This window comes from Nothobranchius furzeri, chromosome 2, assembly GCF_043380555.1.
Source record: "Nothobranchius furzeri strain GRZ-AD chromosome 2, NfurGRZ-RIMD1, whole genome shotgun sequence".
Taxonomy (NCBI): domain Eukaryota; kingdom Metazoa; phylum Chordata; class Actinopteri; order Cyprinodontiformes; family Nothobranchiidae; genus Nothobranchius; species Nothobranchius furzeri.
The window spans coordinates 1,787,430-1,804,200 of NC_091742.1; the positions used below are offsets into that span (position 1 = coordinate 1,787,430).

Sequence of the window (16,771 nt, forward strand, 5' to 3'; positions counted from 1 at the left end):
GGGAGGGAGGGGAAAGGAGGAGGGACCTTTAACAGGATCCAGATAAAGGTGCTCAGAGATGTCCTATCCGTACTCGGACCCACGCACCTTCCTGTCCAGATCACCTGCTCCTGTCAGGAAAATCAATCATTTCTTACTTCAATTTAAAGAAAACGAGGATTAGAACAATATGGGCACTTGGATCCATGCGTAAAAAGGCGCACTGGTTTGGCTCCTGGATTATATTACATGCTTCGTTTTGGGACTGAGCTGTTCCATTAGACCACGTGTCTGAGTGAACCTGGATTCAGCAATGACTGATGGCTGCCATCGCCTGCATCTTCCCCATTTTCATGACGGACAGTGACAAAAGGGATCCTCACCAATGCTGAGCTTTGGAGGAGGAGGCGGGGGAGGAGGAGACAAGCTTGCATGCCTTAACTCTGATTTAACACCAGTTTTTGTGACAGTCGCAGTGAATTTGCCCTGAGATGCCTCCCAGCTGTGAAGATGATGACAGAAGGAACCATCTCTGCGCTCCTCACTGGTGAAGTTGTTGGACCTAAAGGGCAAAATGGTTTTCCACCACTTGTTCTTCTGGGTTGTATTTCTGACTCAGTCAGGTAAACAATTCTACTTTTAGTTAAAAAACTAAATAAAAAAAAAACTGGGGGTTTCCTTGTATTTCATCTTAAATGACAACATGGCTCATGTTTTATGCTTTTACTTATTGAATTTAGGAAAATAAATGCTTTTGTTTTGTTTTGTTTAAGTTGATGTTGTTGACTAGGGCTTTCACAAAAACAAATAAGACAAAAATAACCACAAAAAATGAAAAATAAAATAAATGGCAACAAATAAACAGTAAAAATCTGCTCATGGAAAATGATAGTTTAGCCCTTGTTCCTGATCAGTCGCCACTGAATTTTGTTGCTTTTCAGTGTAATTTCCACTTAGCTGTAATTTATTTTTTTTACCATTTGGGGATAAACATTATGTTTAAATATTCCATGACCAAGATGTGTGTTTAAAAACACCCCTGACTTATTTTAAAGTCATATTTATTTTAAAAGTCTGTTAAACATACATATTTGAGATGTTCCTTATCTCTCATTTGTTTCTTTAACAGACCCTGAACTTATTTTTTGTTATTTCCACAGTATTTAAGGCAACAACTCCCTGTTGACCTAGTTTTTACCTTTCCAAATGTTTCCAATTACCACAAATATTTTAGGGCTTGGACTCGATTAAAAAAGTTAATCTAATTATTTAGAGGCATTGTGATAAATTAATCTTGATTAATCACATTTTAATAATTTAATGAGTATATTTCTGTAACCACAAGGTCTATGTTTAGTTTTGTCTCATTATAAAGGTAACCGTTCTGGGATTTGTTAGGATGTATAACAATGTGTTGCTGATGAAGTGTAAATGGACGTGCATCACTGTAAACGTTATATACTTAACTGTACACTAGGTGGCAGCAGAGCACTGCTAATGTATATAAAGGTGTGTAGAGTTCAGGGGAAGTTCTGCTGAAGGTTTTCTACCGACTAGAAAACATAACAGTAAAAATGTAGATTTTTTCATCTTTGATGAAATGTTTTGAAATATAGGGCATAAATTTTGAAGCTAGACTTTTCTACATTCTTTTTCTCTAATAAATTAATCAATCATAATTAACGAGTTAAATTCCCACCCCTGGTTTTCTTTTTATTGTTCCAGGTAATGGTTTTTGCACTTTTCCTATGTTTAATGTCTCATTTGGAGCTCTGAGGTGCTTTAGAGGAAGGTTTGACATAGATGTAACTCCTAAACACATAAACAATGTGCATGACCATGAGCCCTTGTAGCTTATAAACAATTGTTCATCTTTCAAGCTGATTCACTTTATGATGCAGATTTCTGATGCCAAAACCTTGCCGTTCCCTCCCTTGCAAAGTGTTTTCATGCTGTTATTCAGTGGATTTTTTTTTTATTTTACTTTAAGTACTTGACAGCCCAATATCACCGAGAGCGCCTCTGGCTGGAGGAGCTGCTGACTCCATCCTCCAAACCGGTCAGTGTTTTATATACCTCGCCAAGAGGGTTGGCCATGGTCCAACATTCTCAGCCCGGCACGCTGGTTTGTGGGAGGTGTCATCTTGTTTGAAGACCGCACTGGCAGGAGGATATGATGTATGGTGCCCGAGAGCCTTTTGTCAAGCCCTACATCTGGTCTTTCCCAGATGCACAGATAGCTGAACGTACACCACCCCGCCTATCAGCGTATACAAAGCCTCTGGTGCATCCTCGTTTGCCTGATGGAAATAAATTTACTATGGCAAATAAATAAATAAATAAAAATAAACTCTGGGTGGACCTTGAAGGAAATGAACAATAAATGACAAATTCACTATTTCTATTACTTGCTTTGAAGTGCATCCAACTGTCAGCTGTTTATAATTTTCTGTATAGTATGAGCTTTATGTCACTTATTCATCACAATCTAGTATCTTCTTATCGCCCACCCCTGGCTAAGCACGAAGTACAAATTAGCATTTGTTCTTGCAGAGTTTAACCCTTTTGAGTTATTATTTGAACTGATCTACATTTACACGTTACAAAGGCTTAATAAACTGAGCTACAGCTCATCCATGGATAGGCAATGATGTGGCCTTGATGACAGCAATTGCTACCATTTCAAGATCTTGTTAGATGGGTCCATGATGGTGGCACACTTCACTGGGTTGCATTTTACCCTTTATGATCAAAGAGTGATGCACACCATGTGGGATATTACTTCAAGACCAATGGCATCTTAACACGGATCCTGATTTTAGTGCTGCAAATGTACTTAAAATATATTTTAAATGTAAAGAACCGGAGTTGCATGAATTCAATAGTGTATAAATATTTTTCAAATAAGATGTGAAACATGATCTAAGCATATTATCATATTTGTGTTCTTGTTTTGATGCTTATAAAACAAATAAGGAATGTTAAACACTTTATTTGGTGGGTTTTGTTTATTTTATTTTAGATTTCATTTATTGATTAAATTTTATTAGAAAAGCTATCCGAAACAACCTGGCTCTGTGTGGAAAATATGGTTTAGTTCCACCACATTGGAGGGTTGTTAGCAGAGCAAGCTCAATAAGAAATCTTTTTTTTACATTTTATTTAGATTCATCAATAACTCTGAGTTTTACATGCAGGCTGAATGTGAAAATAGTCTTCTACCCCTATTTCCGGCGTAAGCTGGCGTTAGAAAATAGGTGGGGAAACGCTCAGAATAGAAATGTCACGTGGGTCTATGTCACGCTGTAAGTTAGCATTAATGTACTCACCCATATTGGTTCACGACGGGGAAGGTTGATGTTGGTTAGCATCCAGGAAACAGCAGAGAACGTCTTGGTTAGTAGAAGCTAACCGTTAGCATTAGCAACTCTACAACATGGCAGAACTCCTTCAGGCTTTTATTTGTGGAGATAAAACATCAACGTTGCAAAGCAAACGAAGTCGGTGGTAGAGATGCATCGCTGTTAGCCAATCAGAGACAAGATTTTCGAGTGGGGGAAGAGCACCTCTGACCTGACGGGGGGGTTGACCTGACGACAGTCAGATGTATTTTGGAAATTTTGAAAACTTTGACTGATAAAGGACTAGGGATACACCGATACGATATTGATACCTGTATCGGTGCCGATACCGGTATCGATAAAAGTTAGCTGATACCAGGAACCGATACCAGTGCAGTTGCTTGAAAGTGGCTTCACTGTAACTTGTCATTTCTGTTCACCTAACATTTTAGTTTATTGATCATTTCTATTCATATATTTTACTTTTTATCTACCTTACAGTCTTTTCCTGTTGAAAGCAGAGAAGAAAATAAAACCTGTATTCTGATTCATAGCATTTTTTTGTGTGGTAGTAGTATTGGTATCAGTAATCGGTATCGGCGAGTACTCAGATCCAAGTATTGGTATCGTATCAGTTTGGAAAAAGTGGCATTGTGCATCCCTATAAAGGACTATAAAAACTATCAGTATACATCATATGCTAGAAATAAGTCCCGGTACGCTGACAGGTAAAATTTAAAAGTGTTGCTCCTCCACATCGAGAGGAGCCAGTTGAGGTGGCTCAGGCATCTGGTCAGGATGCCTCCCTGGTGAGGTTTTCCGGGCACGTCCAACCGGGAGGAGACCTAAAGGTAGACCCAGGACACGCTGGAGGGACTATGTCTCTCACCTGGCCAGGGAACGCCTTGGGATTGCCCCGGAGGAGCTGGCCCAAATGGCTGGGAGAGGGAAGTCTGGGATTCTCCACTGAGGCTACTGCCCCAGCGACCCGACTCCGTATAAGCAGAAGTGGATGGATGGATGGATGGATGGACGGATGGATGGATGGATGGATGGGCCACATATATCCTGATGCATAGCAGTCCACTTTAAACATGGCCTGCCATCATTTAGATGTTGTGTTGTGTTCTTTTGTTCTTGTTTTCTGTAGAGATGTTGCTTTTTGAGATCCTTTAACCCATGTCACATAATCAGACATGTTCTGTGGGAGTGATTGGGAGTAATCAGGCCTGGGTGTGACTTGAGAAACCATGTTTGGTTTTAGTCTACTCTTTCAAGAAAAGAGCTGTTAATTATTTTACACATCCACTGCAACAGCTCAGCAGTAATCACCCTGCAGTAGTGAGAAGTCAGTGCACTTAAACTAAACATATGAGTAATGATGTGTGTAACTCAGTGTGATGAGTGCTGAAAACCTGCATGCAAATCAGCCTAAATCACCTATTAAGAATCCCTTTAAACAAGCCACACATATACATCATAATCACTTTGAGGGATCTTATGTCTACAATTGTGTCATGATGACGATAGAATAGATCCTTCCTCAGACTTCACCTGCTCAGCTTGAGAGATTTCATCAGGCCAACCCCATGAGGAGCTTGGATCAAGAGATGAAAAGATTTGCTGAGATGTGAAACGGTCGATAAGACTTACCAGAGAGAAGTCTCAGATGTTTAAAGCGTGTTCCCAGCTCTCACTCATGCCTCCATACCATAGATGTACAACTGTTTAAGGGAGGATTATAAAGGTCAAGGAGAAGGGAAGACTGATGCGATCCTTACAAACTCTTTGTTTCATTTTCACTAAAACTCTCAGTTGATCGGAATCATCCCTTAAAACGGAATACTTATTTGAAGGTTTGATTGAAATAAGAGGATCATCTATAAATAAACGTATTTTTGTCCACAGTTCTGTGTCAAGTTAAGACCCACTCACACGCTGAAGATGAGCTCTTCAAGACGTTGTTTTCTGGTTACAACAAGTGGTCCAGACCGGTTCCGAACATCTCTGATGTCGTCATTGTCAAATTTGGACTGTCCATAGCACAGCTCATTGATGTGGTGAGCTCTTGCGTTTGACATGAAACCAAAGAAACTAAACATAACCAACATGTTATACACATATCTTAATTCCATGGAAATCTCATAAATGCATGGAAGAGGATTAGGGCCACTGAACAGAAAAAAAATTCTGTCTTTTTCCCCACATTTTCAAATTTTTTTTTTTCTTCTTCTCAGAATTCTGCCTTTTTGACTTTAGAGGAAAAATTCAGAAATCTGCAAATAAAGTCAGATTTTTTATTCTTTTCCTTTTTAAGTGACCCTAATCATCTTCTGTATAGGCTTTTGTAGCGTTGTCATACTTTAAATGTAAAGAGATAAGATTTAAAAAGCAATAAAACTGTTTTATTATTAGTTATTAATTTAAAACAAGAGTTAGAAAATGATGTAAATTAATTGAAGGAACAAAACAAATTTTAAATAAAAAATACTACAGTAATCATTCTTTTCCCCCCAATATATTTCTAGTTTTTTTTTTTAGTTTAATAGTTGTGTTCAGTTTAGTTAAGTTCATGCTTTAAAATAATATAGAGACTAAATGCTGCATGGTTGTTCTGCCATTTAAAGGGTTAATATTTTCTCAAAAATATCACCATTTAAATTTAAAACAAAGTGTTGTAATAAAAATATTTTTCTCTTTTTATTTAGCCATTTTTATTTTTCAATCACCCACAAATAGATTTCTTTTGCCTTAAATTCTCACATAGTTTCCATTTAATTACTTGTTGAACTCTTTGTCTTTTAGGATGAAAAGAACCAAATGATGACAACTAACGTGTGGCTTAAACAGGTAAGATAAACGTGCAGCAAAGGTGATTTTTTAGGTTTTATATCTCTTTTCTGTGATGACCATGGCGGTGCTCTGTCGTCTGTGTTTCCCAGGAGTGGAATGACTACAAGCTTCGCTGGAGACCATCTGACTATGATAACGTGACATCCATCAGAGTTCCATCGGAGCTCATCTGGGTCCCAGACATCGTCCTTTATAACAAGTAGGGTATTGTCATAAAGTTCTCATAATTTATACATTTTTTATTTTAGTTTGCTCGTTAACTGTTTTTATTTATTTATTTGATGTTTTAATGACATTGTGAAAAACATGACTTTAAATACATTTTTTCAGGACTTTTTCAATAAAATTCTTTGAAATGGATGTCTAAGAAGCAGCTGGTATGTACTGGGAAGATGGTGCCACCTAGTGACACACAGTAAATCTTGTGTATGGTCTTTTCTCAAACTAGATTGTTTAAAAATGCATCTTTTACCTTTATTTCGACCCTTTTTCGTGGTTTCTTTTGGTCGTTTTTGTCAGTTAAAATTCCTAAAATCCTAAAATTTCTCATATATGCATTCATTTTGTCTAAAATCAGGTTTAAAACACACAAATATGAGGATCTGACCCCACCACCCCTCACCTGATGGCAGGGTGAAGATTAAATCAGGCAGGTTGATTACAGCGCTCTGCTCCATTGAGTCTCTCTAGGCTGGTGGTGAAATGAAAAGAGGCGAGGCTGATGAAATGATAAAAGCTTCATTAGACACGTTTATGGTTCCCAGAATAAATATAAAAAGTCTCTCCTTAGACTTGATTTGTTGTCCTCTCTAACTGAAATAGTTTCCCTTCTGTTACTTTTCTATTGTGTCTTCTTCTCCAGTGCTGACGGTGAATTCGCTGTGACTCACATGACCAAAGCCCACCTGTTCTACACAGGTAAAGTGCGCTGGGTCCCTCCTGCCATTTACAAGAGCTCCTGCAGCATCGACGTCACCTTCTTCCCCTTCGATCAGCAGAATTGCAAAATGAAATTCGGCTCCTGGACTTACGACAAGGCCAAGATTGACCTGGAGCAGATTGAAAACAACGTGGACTTGAACAACTACTGGGAGAGCGGCGAGTGGGCCATCATCAACGCCGTGGGGACGTACAACACGAAGAAATACGACTGCTGCCACGAGATCTACCCAGACATCACCTACTTCTTCATCATTCGAAGGCTCCCTTTGTTTTACACCATCAACCTCATCATCCCTTGTTTGTTGATCTCCTGCCTGACTGTTCTGGTTTTCTACCTGCCCTCAGACTGCGGCGAGAAGATCACTCTTTGTATTTCCGTGCTCTTGTCCCTCACCGTCTTCCTCCTGCTCATCACAGAAATCATACCGTCCACATCCCTCGTCATACCTCTCATCGGAGAGTACCTCCTCTTCACTATGATTTTTGTCACTCTGTCCATCGTCATCACTGTGTTTGTGTTAAACGTGCATCATCGCTCCCCCAGCACTCATAAGATGCCCCGATGGGTCCACTCTGTGTTCCTGGACTTGATCCCGCGCTGGCTGTTCATGCGCCGGCCTGCGCCTGATGGACGACGCTGCAGGCTGCTGCTGCTGCAGCAGGAAGCTGCGGAGGAACGGCGGCAGATCCGAGCAGCTGGGCACAAATCTGCAAACTGCATCAGCACCTCCTCGACCTGGTTTAGAGATGGGAACAGATTGGAAAACCCAGAGCGTAGCTGCTATGAGGATTTAGAGTTGGGAACTTTGACAACATACTTTTCCTTCCGTCCCCCCTCACCAAGACCCCCAGGGTCGACTCCTCCATCACAGCTAAATCAAACTCAGAAGCAGCAAGAGGGAGCCAACAGACAGTCGGGTGGAAGCAGGTTTAATTCCACTCAGCGCCGCGCTAAAGGTGACAACTTGGTGTCGGACTTCAAGCTGTCACCGAGTGTGATGCGGGCGCTAGAGGGGGTCCACTACATCGCAGATCACCTGAGAGCCGAGGATGCAGATTTTAGTGTGAGTCCCACATCAACCAATCACCTTAAAATATTCACTTAAATTAAAATCTGTCCAGACATTAGTGAGATATTGTGCTGAGGCTGACGGATGAATGGCGCGATCAAGATTCGACGCTGGCTCTCTAGCACCACCGGTGCTTGGACTTGGACTTACAGGACAGGGCGAGCCTTTAAGGTTACAGCAGGGGCCACTGCCCCTGTGGCCCTACCCCTGGAAGCGCCAATGACATAGACACAAGCGAAAACACACTTTCCAATCCTCCCCTTTGCCATAATTTATACCGAATTAGACAATAATAGTGACTAGACTGAGGCGCTGTACCGGTCGATCGTGATGAAGAGTGTCGGACATCAAAGCTCTCATTTAGCGGTCAATCTACGTTTCAACCCTAATATGATCACAAGCTGTGTATAGTGACTGAAAGAATTAGATATCAGATACAAGCCGGCCAAAATGAGTTTTCTCTGCAGGGTGTCTTGGCTCTCCCAGAGGTACCATACCATACCAACTTTACTTCTATAGCACAATTTAAGACACAGCGTGAGAGCTGGCCAAAGTGCTGAACAGGCAGGACCAATTAAAACAAAAGTAAAAACAATAAGAAGATAAAACACAACAATAAAAACTATAAAATCATAACACAATAACATGAATCTCGGTCTAAAAGCCAAGTCATAAAAATAGGTTTTTAAATGAGATTTAAAAACAGGCAGAGAGGATGCCAGCCTAACTGTAATGGGCCGTGAGTTCCAGAGGATGGGGACAGCATGGACAAACACACGTTCACCTCGTGATTTGTAGGACATCCGGGGAATGCAAAGCAGTAGATGGTCAGCTGACCTCAACATACGAGTAGCCACATAGGGAGTCAGCAGGTCGGACAGATGAGGAGGAGCTAGGTCGTGTAGGGCTTTAAAAACAAACATCAATATTTTAAAACGCACACGAAATGTGATGGGGAGCCAGTGAAGACGTTTCAGGACTGGTGTCATATGGCTGCAGCGCCGGCGCTCCGCACACGCACACCACGCACAGCGCGTAGGGCACCACGCCGGGGAAAGGGCACCAAACGCAAGCTTATGAAAAAAATAATATATATGATAAAGACAGATTTCAATTAGAAGATGTGCAAAGCAAGTTAACAGCATGTTTACAGAGAGAAAACAATACAACAAGGAAAGGAGATGGACCGTGTCCACTTTTCACTCTCTGTCCGGGACGTCCGGACTGGTTCTTGTATTGATGAAAATGTCCGGCTTTTCATCTAGGAGCAGGGATCATATTATGGGGGAGCTGGATACCCTACACATCCAGGGGAGCTGGAAAAAAGTTTTCTAACTATATTACATCATTTATGGACTCTTTGGAGCAGAGAGCACAGACAGCGACACAGTGCTGCGTTGTTGCGCAGCGCTCCAGGCAGCTGCTTCCAGCGCACGGTCCATTCTCGAAGTGGCACAACCAAAATTAACACACGATCGTTCATGTCCGCACATGTTCTCTACTTTCTGTCTTATTTGTGTCTGAAGCGCTGTGCTGCGGAGCTCATCACCTGCACTGCGGTGATTTCACCTCACTGACGCAGCATTGAAACGCGCACTCCTCTTTGCGGTCAGGAGATCTTTGATCTTCTCAAAAGTAACTGATGAGGTGAAAAAGTAAGAATCCAGGCAGCAGATTTTCTGGAGAGTTTAGAGGAGATGCAGGAAGATGAGACACAGACAGGACAGGAAAATAGTTCAATAAAAACAAGAAAACAAAACAAAGTGTTGAAAAGTAAAATGTAGGTAGATTTATCTCCACTACACGTTTTTACCTGTATAAAACAATAAGTTACACACATGTCATATTTATACATCTGATACAATTCAGATCACCTTCAAAACTCAGTCACACACCCAGGGCCGTTTCAAGACATTTTGGGGGCCAAGGCAAAATGACCCCCCCCCCCACACACACACACACACACACACACACACACGCACACTAAATATCAATCCTACTTTTTGGAAAATAATAAGCAGTTTGTGCATACAAGAGAATTTAAGAGAAGTTAAGGCGAAGCGCTCGCACATACTGTGTCGTTGTGTTGTTTTTTCTGTATGTGTGTGTGTGTGTGTGTGTGTGTGTGGGGGGGGGGGCACCACGGAGGCCTTTGTGCTTAGGGCACCAAAATAGCTAGCAACAGCCCTGTATGGCTGTGTCGACTTGTGTTTGTTAAAAAACCTAGCAGCGGCATTTTGGACAACCTGCAACCGGTTCCGGGCAGAGACAGGAGTTCCAACTAATAATGTGTTAGCATAGTCCAAGCGAGAGATGACGAAAGCGTGGATGACTGATTCCAAGTGCTTCCTCTTTAAGATCGGTCTTAATCGAGTTAAGCGGCGTAACTGATAAAAACAAGTCCTCACCACTGAGTCGATCTGAGGAGTCATTGAGAGGTTGGCATCCATTTTTACCCCGAGGCTTATTACACACTGCTTAGGGTTTAAACCATCAAAAGTTAAATGAAAGCCAGAAGGATTGTGGGTATCAAAGACAATGGACTCAGTCTTTAAATCATTCAGCCTGAGGAAATTGGCCGCTAGCCAGCCCTTTACATCTAGAGTAAAGTGAGAAGCTCGTTCATTCGGTGGAGGGGGGGGGGGGGGGGGGGGGGGCTCGGAGTAGATCTGCTGCTCCTCCACATCAAGAGGACCCATTTGAGGTGGCTCAGGCATCTGATTAGAATGCCTCCTGGTGAGATTTTATGGGCACGTCCAAGTAGGAGAAGATCTAAAGGAAGACCTAGGACATGCTGGAGGGACTATGTCTCTCGGCTGGCCAGAGAACGCCTTAGAGGAGCCTCAGAGGGGCTGCTGCCCCCGTGACCCGACCTCAGATAAGTGGAAGACAATGGATGGATAGAGAAAGCCCTACAATAATACCCAATTTAGTATCATTTATTAGCTTATTTCTTAGATTTAGGAGCTCTACCTCTTTAACAGGTTTAGTGTTTTCCTTAAAATCCTGTAAACAAGTCTTCTTCCCTCTGGTGGAGGATCTAAGTACTGCAGATGGTGAGGTCCAGTGAGAAATATAAAATAGTATTATGTAAAATATATCACTTGTGCCTAAATCAGCGCTGGATCTTGTTTTGCTAGCCAAGATAGTTAGCTCTTATGAAATGATGCATCACCAGCAGCTTGTAGAAAGTCCCATTAGGGAGCGTTAATCTGCAACATAACAACATGTGAAAAGTGTATTTATAGGCTGCAGAACAGCAAGCATTTATCTGATCAATTCAAATAACACACCTCAGTTGATTTACTTGTATTTACACCCCCCCCCCCCACCCCCCCGTCTCTACAGGTGAAGGAAGACTGGAAGTATGTTGCCATGGTGATTGACCGCATCTTCCTATGGATGTTCATCATAGTGTGCCTGCTTGGGACTATAGGCCTCTTCCTGCCCCCATGGCTGGCTGGCATGATTTGAACTCTGTGCGAAAGTGTTTAAAACATGTAGCTGAAACGTCCACACCGGGAACGTGTTTGGATAAAGCTGTACCACCTCCGTGGCCTAAAGAGTCTATAAAACACATCACCACCTACAAAACTACCGATGATGAAGACGTGCATCCCACAACAACTTTTTAAAGTTCATTTTCAGGTGTTTGTTTTATGTAGCGCTAAGATTTCACATGTACTCACACGAGATGTTACGGAGGTGGTGGTTGTCCTGAATGCTAATGTTAGCATGTTAGCATTCATAAAGGAATTATGTGTGCTGCTGTTTGAAAATCAGAACAATGATTTTGTTCATATTGTCCCTAAAACCTGTTCGTAAAGCATGCGAGTTGGAGTGGTACCCGTCTAGGACTAAATTCAGTAGCTGACCAAGTTCTGGGACCAAAATAATGTAAGAATGTCATTAATGTTGTCATAAATGTTGTCATCAGACCTTCTCGTGTGTTGTTTAAATTGTTGCTCTAAAATGTCAAAGACAGTTAAAATTGGATCAAATGTCACTAAACATTACAGAAATTGTTGTTACAAAACACCAAAACTATTAAACAATATGCAATGTACACCTGATCTGACAGTACTTGTTGAACAATTTTCATACATGTTTTATAAGACCAGGTGATGTAATCATACTGAGGTCATTTTGCTTTTCCTGTTTTTTCCCCCTCCTCACAAATGTAACTTAAAATAATCTAAATAATATTTTATTTACTGGTAACGAGGGCAGCTGAATTCCTCGTGAAGTCATTCATAAACTCAGGATTGTTTGGTGTACACTGTAATAAATTAATTGTTGAGTTAACTTCACCAAATGATGTCAACTAAGCTTAGTTGCTTAAATATAAAGAGTAATGTGCATTTTAATAGGTTATGTTGAAAGTAAATGTACATTACTCTTTACATTTAGTGGAACCAGTTGACATATTCTGGTTAAGTAAATTACACACTGAGTTTTTTACAGTGTAGCTAAACAACTCAGCTTTAATTCAGTCAAAAACCAACTGACCATTTTCTTCTGTTGTAGTTCAGCTTCTTGTTATTAAGAAATGTCCTGATAATAAGGATGTGAGCACTGGAGTTGAATCTGAATACAGTAAGAAAGGTGTCCGACATATTGATTTATTTATTTAATGCAATGCTGCCAAAATTACATTCATTTTTGAATGAATATACAACGTAATAAACATATTCATGGAAAAATCTTGTCTCTGACTTAAATGTGTTTAAATAACTGAAGCAGACATTATTTGTGGAGATCTAATATTCTGAGATGGCTCGTATGACATGCTCATTCAGTCTTAAAACCATTATAAAGACATTTTTAAATGTTGAATGATTTTAATATTAACGTTTTTAAATTAAATCCAACAGATATAAATTCAGTAACCACAATAGTGCCTAAAGTCCAGGCTTATATTTTTCAAATTTTATGTTTTGTGGAAATAATTTTTATCTGAGTAGCTTATAATATTAAATATTGTTAGAATAAATCTTTGTAATTACACTGTTGTAATATAGAGAAGGCCGAACTTTGAAAAGAAGACAAAAGTTAGAATGAGATCATTTAGAGTTGAATGCAACATTCAACAGTAACATTGAAATTTTAAGTCTTGTGCTATTCGACGATACACTTATTAAATTTGAAATGTTGTAGAGTAACTGGGTTTGTTAGAACTATTCACATCTTCTCTCTTGGATATTGACCAGTAAGTCATTTATTTAGCTCTCTAGTAAAATCTTTTTTAAATTAAGAACAAAGAAAATAGTCTTTGCAGACCTCTAGCTCTTAATCGAATCTGATAACAGTTGCATCAAGTTATTTAAGAAACAGGTGATTAAATAACAACATTTATTATTATAAAAACACTGGCTCTTTTCTGGATAATTATTTCAATTAGCTAAACTCTATGAATAAAAAGTAGGTGAATTAATAAAACTAGATTACATTTCACTCTTAGCAACTTAACAAAAGTGGTTATTTAGTCTAAATTTTTGTTACTTTATTTATTATTATTAAATTGGTATCTTTTGTTCCCAAATATTAAAACTGTTGCAAGATGCATCAAGTATTTACAGAAAATGAATTTCCTAACTGGAAACAAGTCATGAATGCATGTGTACATTTAGGGTTTTATTGAATTCTGATCAGTTTTATCACCTAAATAAATGTCTGCGTTTGCAGACTTTGCTCTGACGGACATTGAGAAATAATAAAAAGGCAGTTCATTCAGGGAACGGCGGGTTTGGCCATATTGGCTCTGACTCTGGCTTGGTCCACGGCATCCAGCATGTTCTTGCTGTCCATGGCCAGGGTGTGAGCGGCAGCCAGCATCTGCTTCTTGCACTCCTCTTTCAGAGATGTGATGGCGTTCTGTTGGGCCAGACGCATTTTGCTGATCAGCTCTGCCATGTCGTTGTTGAGCAGCTTCTGGGTCCCTTCAATCTGTGGAGGCGGCATCGGGGTCAGAGGAAAGAACGATCGTGAACTCCAGGTTGTGCTCATTCTTTGTACTGTACCTCAGTCTTGATGGAGTCGTGCAAAGTGGGCAACACATCGTCCACGCTGTGAATCAGATCTCTTAAGGCCATCCCAACTGACTGCAGGCAGAGATCAATACAAAAAATGAATCAGCTGCCTGACTCAGTGACTTTGGCTTTGCTTTTTAGAATTGCCAACAAAGCAGCAGCAACCTATAAAGTAGAAATGGAAGGCAGGTTGTTTGTGTAGCGTCATGAATGTCCTGTTTTTGACCTAAAGATCATGATCTGGCCATCCGGACTTCCTCTTCAGCCAAAAGAACCTCGACAAGCTGGATAAAATCTGTTGCAAGTTACACCTGACCACAACGGTTCCTTCAGAATAAAAGCTGAACCTCATGACCCCTTCAGGGTCTCGGAGACGCCAGTGATAACCTGTCGTGACCTGGAAGCATTCCAAGACTAGTTTGGTCGGCACCGCTGCTTTTCTACCAGCTTCAGTACCAAGGAGGGTCCAAGAGGATCTCGACATTCTGGATCTAATGAAGGCTTCCCCTGGGTACCTAGACCTACAGATGGCGTTTCATGTGTGTTATAAATCTCCTACTAAAGTTTAGAGCGAAACATTCACTCCCACTCAGAACTAACTGCTTCTCCGGATCCGCTGGTTCTGAATAACATTCCACACACACACACCATCATCATTCATCACGTCTCACTCCACCTTAGTCCATCAGTACACAGAGTGTTTAAGTTAGTCTTGTTTAAATTGTGTAGAAATAAATTTCTTAACTATTATAAACCTGACTCTCTCTCTTTCCTTGGAGTTAATAAGAAGTGTCACTTAATCCCTGCAATAAAAAGTTCTGATCTGGTTAAAATAATCAAAGATCCATCAGATTGGTATTTCATGTTTCTATGGAATCTCACATTTTATGGTTCATAAATAAGATGTAAACGACCCATCCTTTACATTTGTCTCAGGGTACCTTGACAGTGGTGATGTATTGTTCTGGCTGCAGCTCTGGGATGTCATTCTTGAGCTGGACAACAACTTTGACCAAGTCCATGACGGACTGATAGACTTTGTCGTCAGTGCGGTCAAGCTCAGCGGTGGGGGCAGCCTTGGAAGCAAAGAAAAATCAGTTTGAACAATTAAAGTCCTAAACATCCTTGGACCAAAACGTAAAATCAAAATTAAATTGGCAACCTGTGCTTTTAGTCGTGGAGGTTTCTCGGGGGCTGCTATAGGGCAGAAAGATGGATCAAACAACAGAATAGCAAAAAAGAAGCAGGGATGAAAGTGACTCTGTAAATTAAGCACTTACCAAGCTCTCCATCGGCTTCTTGTGGCTGCAAAGAAACAAAAAAGAATTAAAACACTGCTTCTAAATTAGTGGGCGCGTCCCATTATTATATAGGGTCTTTTTTTAATGCATGAATGCAAAGCCAGCCTCCAGTCACAAGGTGGCAGCACTAATCAACAGGCTTCCTGTTTAAGCCAATAGACCAAGTAGCCTATAAATACACAGGTGCACTGAACTAATAGACGAAACTGTGGTGGTCCTGGCGAAAATGATGAAAGCTGGCAGAAAAAGACAACAAGACGTGAAGTCAGGAATGAGGAAAAACCGTAGTAACGGCTGGTGAAGAGAAGGCTTGATGGAGATTTCCAATCCAGCAGCATTCAAATCAACTATTTGAAAATGACAACAGCTCCACAATAATAATAAATAACAGCAGGGCTGTTCAAGTTGCAACGTGTCAACGGAGCCCATGGGTCAGTTCTTCAAGGTGAAAAGGAAAAATAAATCCATTACTATAAAAACGGTGGCTAGCAAGTGGTTAGATTGGTATGCTAACAACATGCTTAGACCTTGTGCATTTTTTAAACTCAACATGAACATGACAGTAATCCAGCTGTGACCATAATGTTTCCTCTTGTGGGTTAAATTTAAAGGTGTGGTTCACTTGTTCAATCAATACATTTGCAGTGGTGTCTAGAAGGAACGGATGCCTTGTAATTCGTTCTCTTGGGAAAAAAACTCCAGAGCACCAATTTCAGGTAGAAGTGTGCCAGACTAGAGTTGAGCTTCAAACAACAGGATTTGGAATCTTGTTTCCATGTATTTGGATGTCTTTCCTGTGATTGGCTAACAGCAACAAGACTCTACCAATGACAGTTTGTGCTGCAACGTTTATGTTTTATCTCCACAATTAACACAATCCTGGAGGAGTTCTGCCATGTGGTGGTGGACATGCTCTTCTGTTTCCTGGACGCGAAACCAACAGCAGCCTTCCCTGTCGTGAGTCAAAATGGGTGAGTCCATAAATATTAAGTGACAGTGAGATGTCACACTGTCAGGCTTTTGAAATCCTGCAGTTTCACCATCTACCTTCCATCAGAAGCTAATGCAGGAGATAGGTGTAGGAGACTATTTTCATGTTCAGCCTGCATGAAAAACCCAGAGACATCATTTATAACCAGAAATAATAATTAAAATGTTTTTTTCCAGTGTTCCACACCTTTAAAGTGAGGAGCTCCAGGCGAATGGTAGGAGGGGAAACTGGGGAGGTGGCAAGTACCAGAAAACAGTTGAGAACC

At 40.6% G+C, this 16,771-nt stretch overlaps 2 protein-coding genes across 4 annotated transcripts in view; one reads left to right on the forward strand and one right to left on the reverse strand.

Moving 5' to 3' along the window:
• The first annotated feature begins 19 nt into the window (after positions 1-19).
• chrna2b (cholinergic receptor, nicotinic, alpha 2b (neuronal)) lies at positions 20-12,251 on the forward strand. 3 transcript variants are annotated; one of them, XM_015976902.3, is made up of 6 exons: positions 20-602; positions 5,229-5,380; positions 6,126-6,170; positions 6,263-6,372; positions 7,036-8,179; positions 11,534-12,251. In XM_015976902.3, exons 1-6 carry the CDS (start codon positions 554-556, stop codon positions 11,657-11,659), a joined length of 1,626 nt encoding a protein of 541 aa, XP_015832388.1. In that variant the 5' UTR covers positions 20-553; the 3' UTR covers positions 11,660-12,251. The 3 variants fall into 3 exon arrangements, with proteins under 3 accessions (XP_015832388.1, XP_054603863.1, XP_054603864.1); XM_054747888.2 differs by lacking the exon at positions 5,229-5,380; XM_054747889.2 differs by lacking the exons at positions 20-602; positions 5,229-5,380; positions 6,126-6,170 and having other exon boundaries at positions 6,290-6,372; positions 7,036-7,091; positions 7,172-8,179.
• Positions 12,252-12,793: 542 nt separating this feature from the next.
• The window catches only part of ptk2bb (protein tyrosine kinase 2 beta, b), a 20,892-nt gene continuing 16,914 nt past the window's right edge, over positions 12,794-16,771 (reverse strand). The window contains exons 27-31 of the mRNA XM_070542717.1: positions 15,495-15,519; positions 15,377-15,411; positions 15,156-15,290; positions 14,206-14,286; positions 12,794-14,131 (exon numbers count right to left, since the gene is read on the reverse strand). Coding sequence (XP_070398818.1) covers positions 13,916-14,131; positions 14,206-14,286; positions 15,156-15,290; positions 15,377-15,411; positions 15,495-15,519 — 492 coding nt within the window. The 3' untranslated portion in view covers positions 12,794-13,915. The remainder of the gene's footprint in view (positions 14,132-14,205; positions 14,287-15,155; positions 15,291-15,376; positions 15,412-15,494; positions 15,520-16,771) is intronic.

Excerpts from the sequence above, each read along its gene's own strand:
- chrna2b (XM_015976902.3), top strand. The coding sequence starts at position 554 with ATGGTTTTCCACCACTTGTTCTTCTGGGTTGTATTTCTGACTCAGTCA. Across the intron at positions 603-5,228 it reads TGTATTTCTGACTCAGTCAG|TTCTGTGTCAAGTTAAGACC; the intron begins GTAAACAATTCT and ends TTTTGTCCACAG. Across the intron at positions 6,171-6,262 it reads CTAACGTGTGGCTTAAACAG|GAGTGGAATGACTACAAGCT; the intron begins GTAAGATAAACG and ends TGTGTTTCCCAG.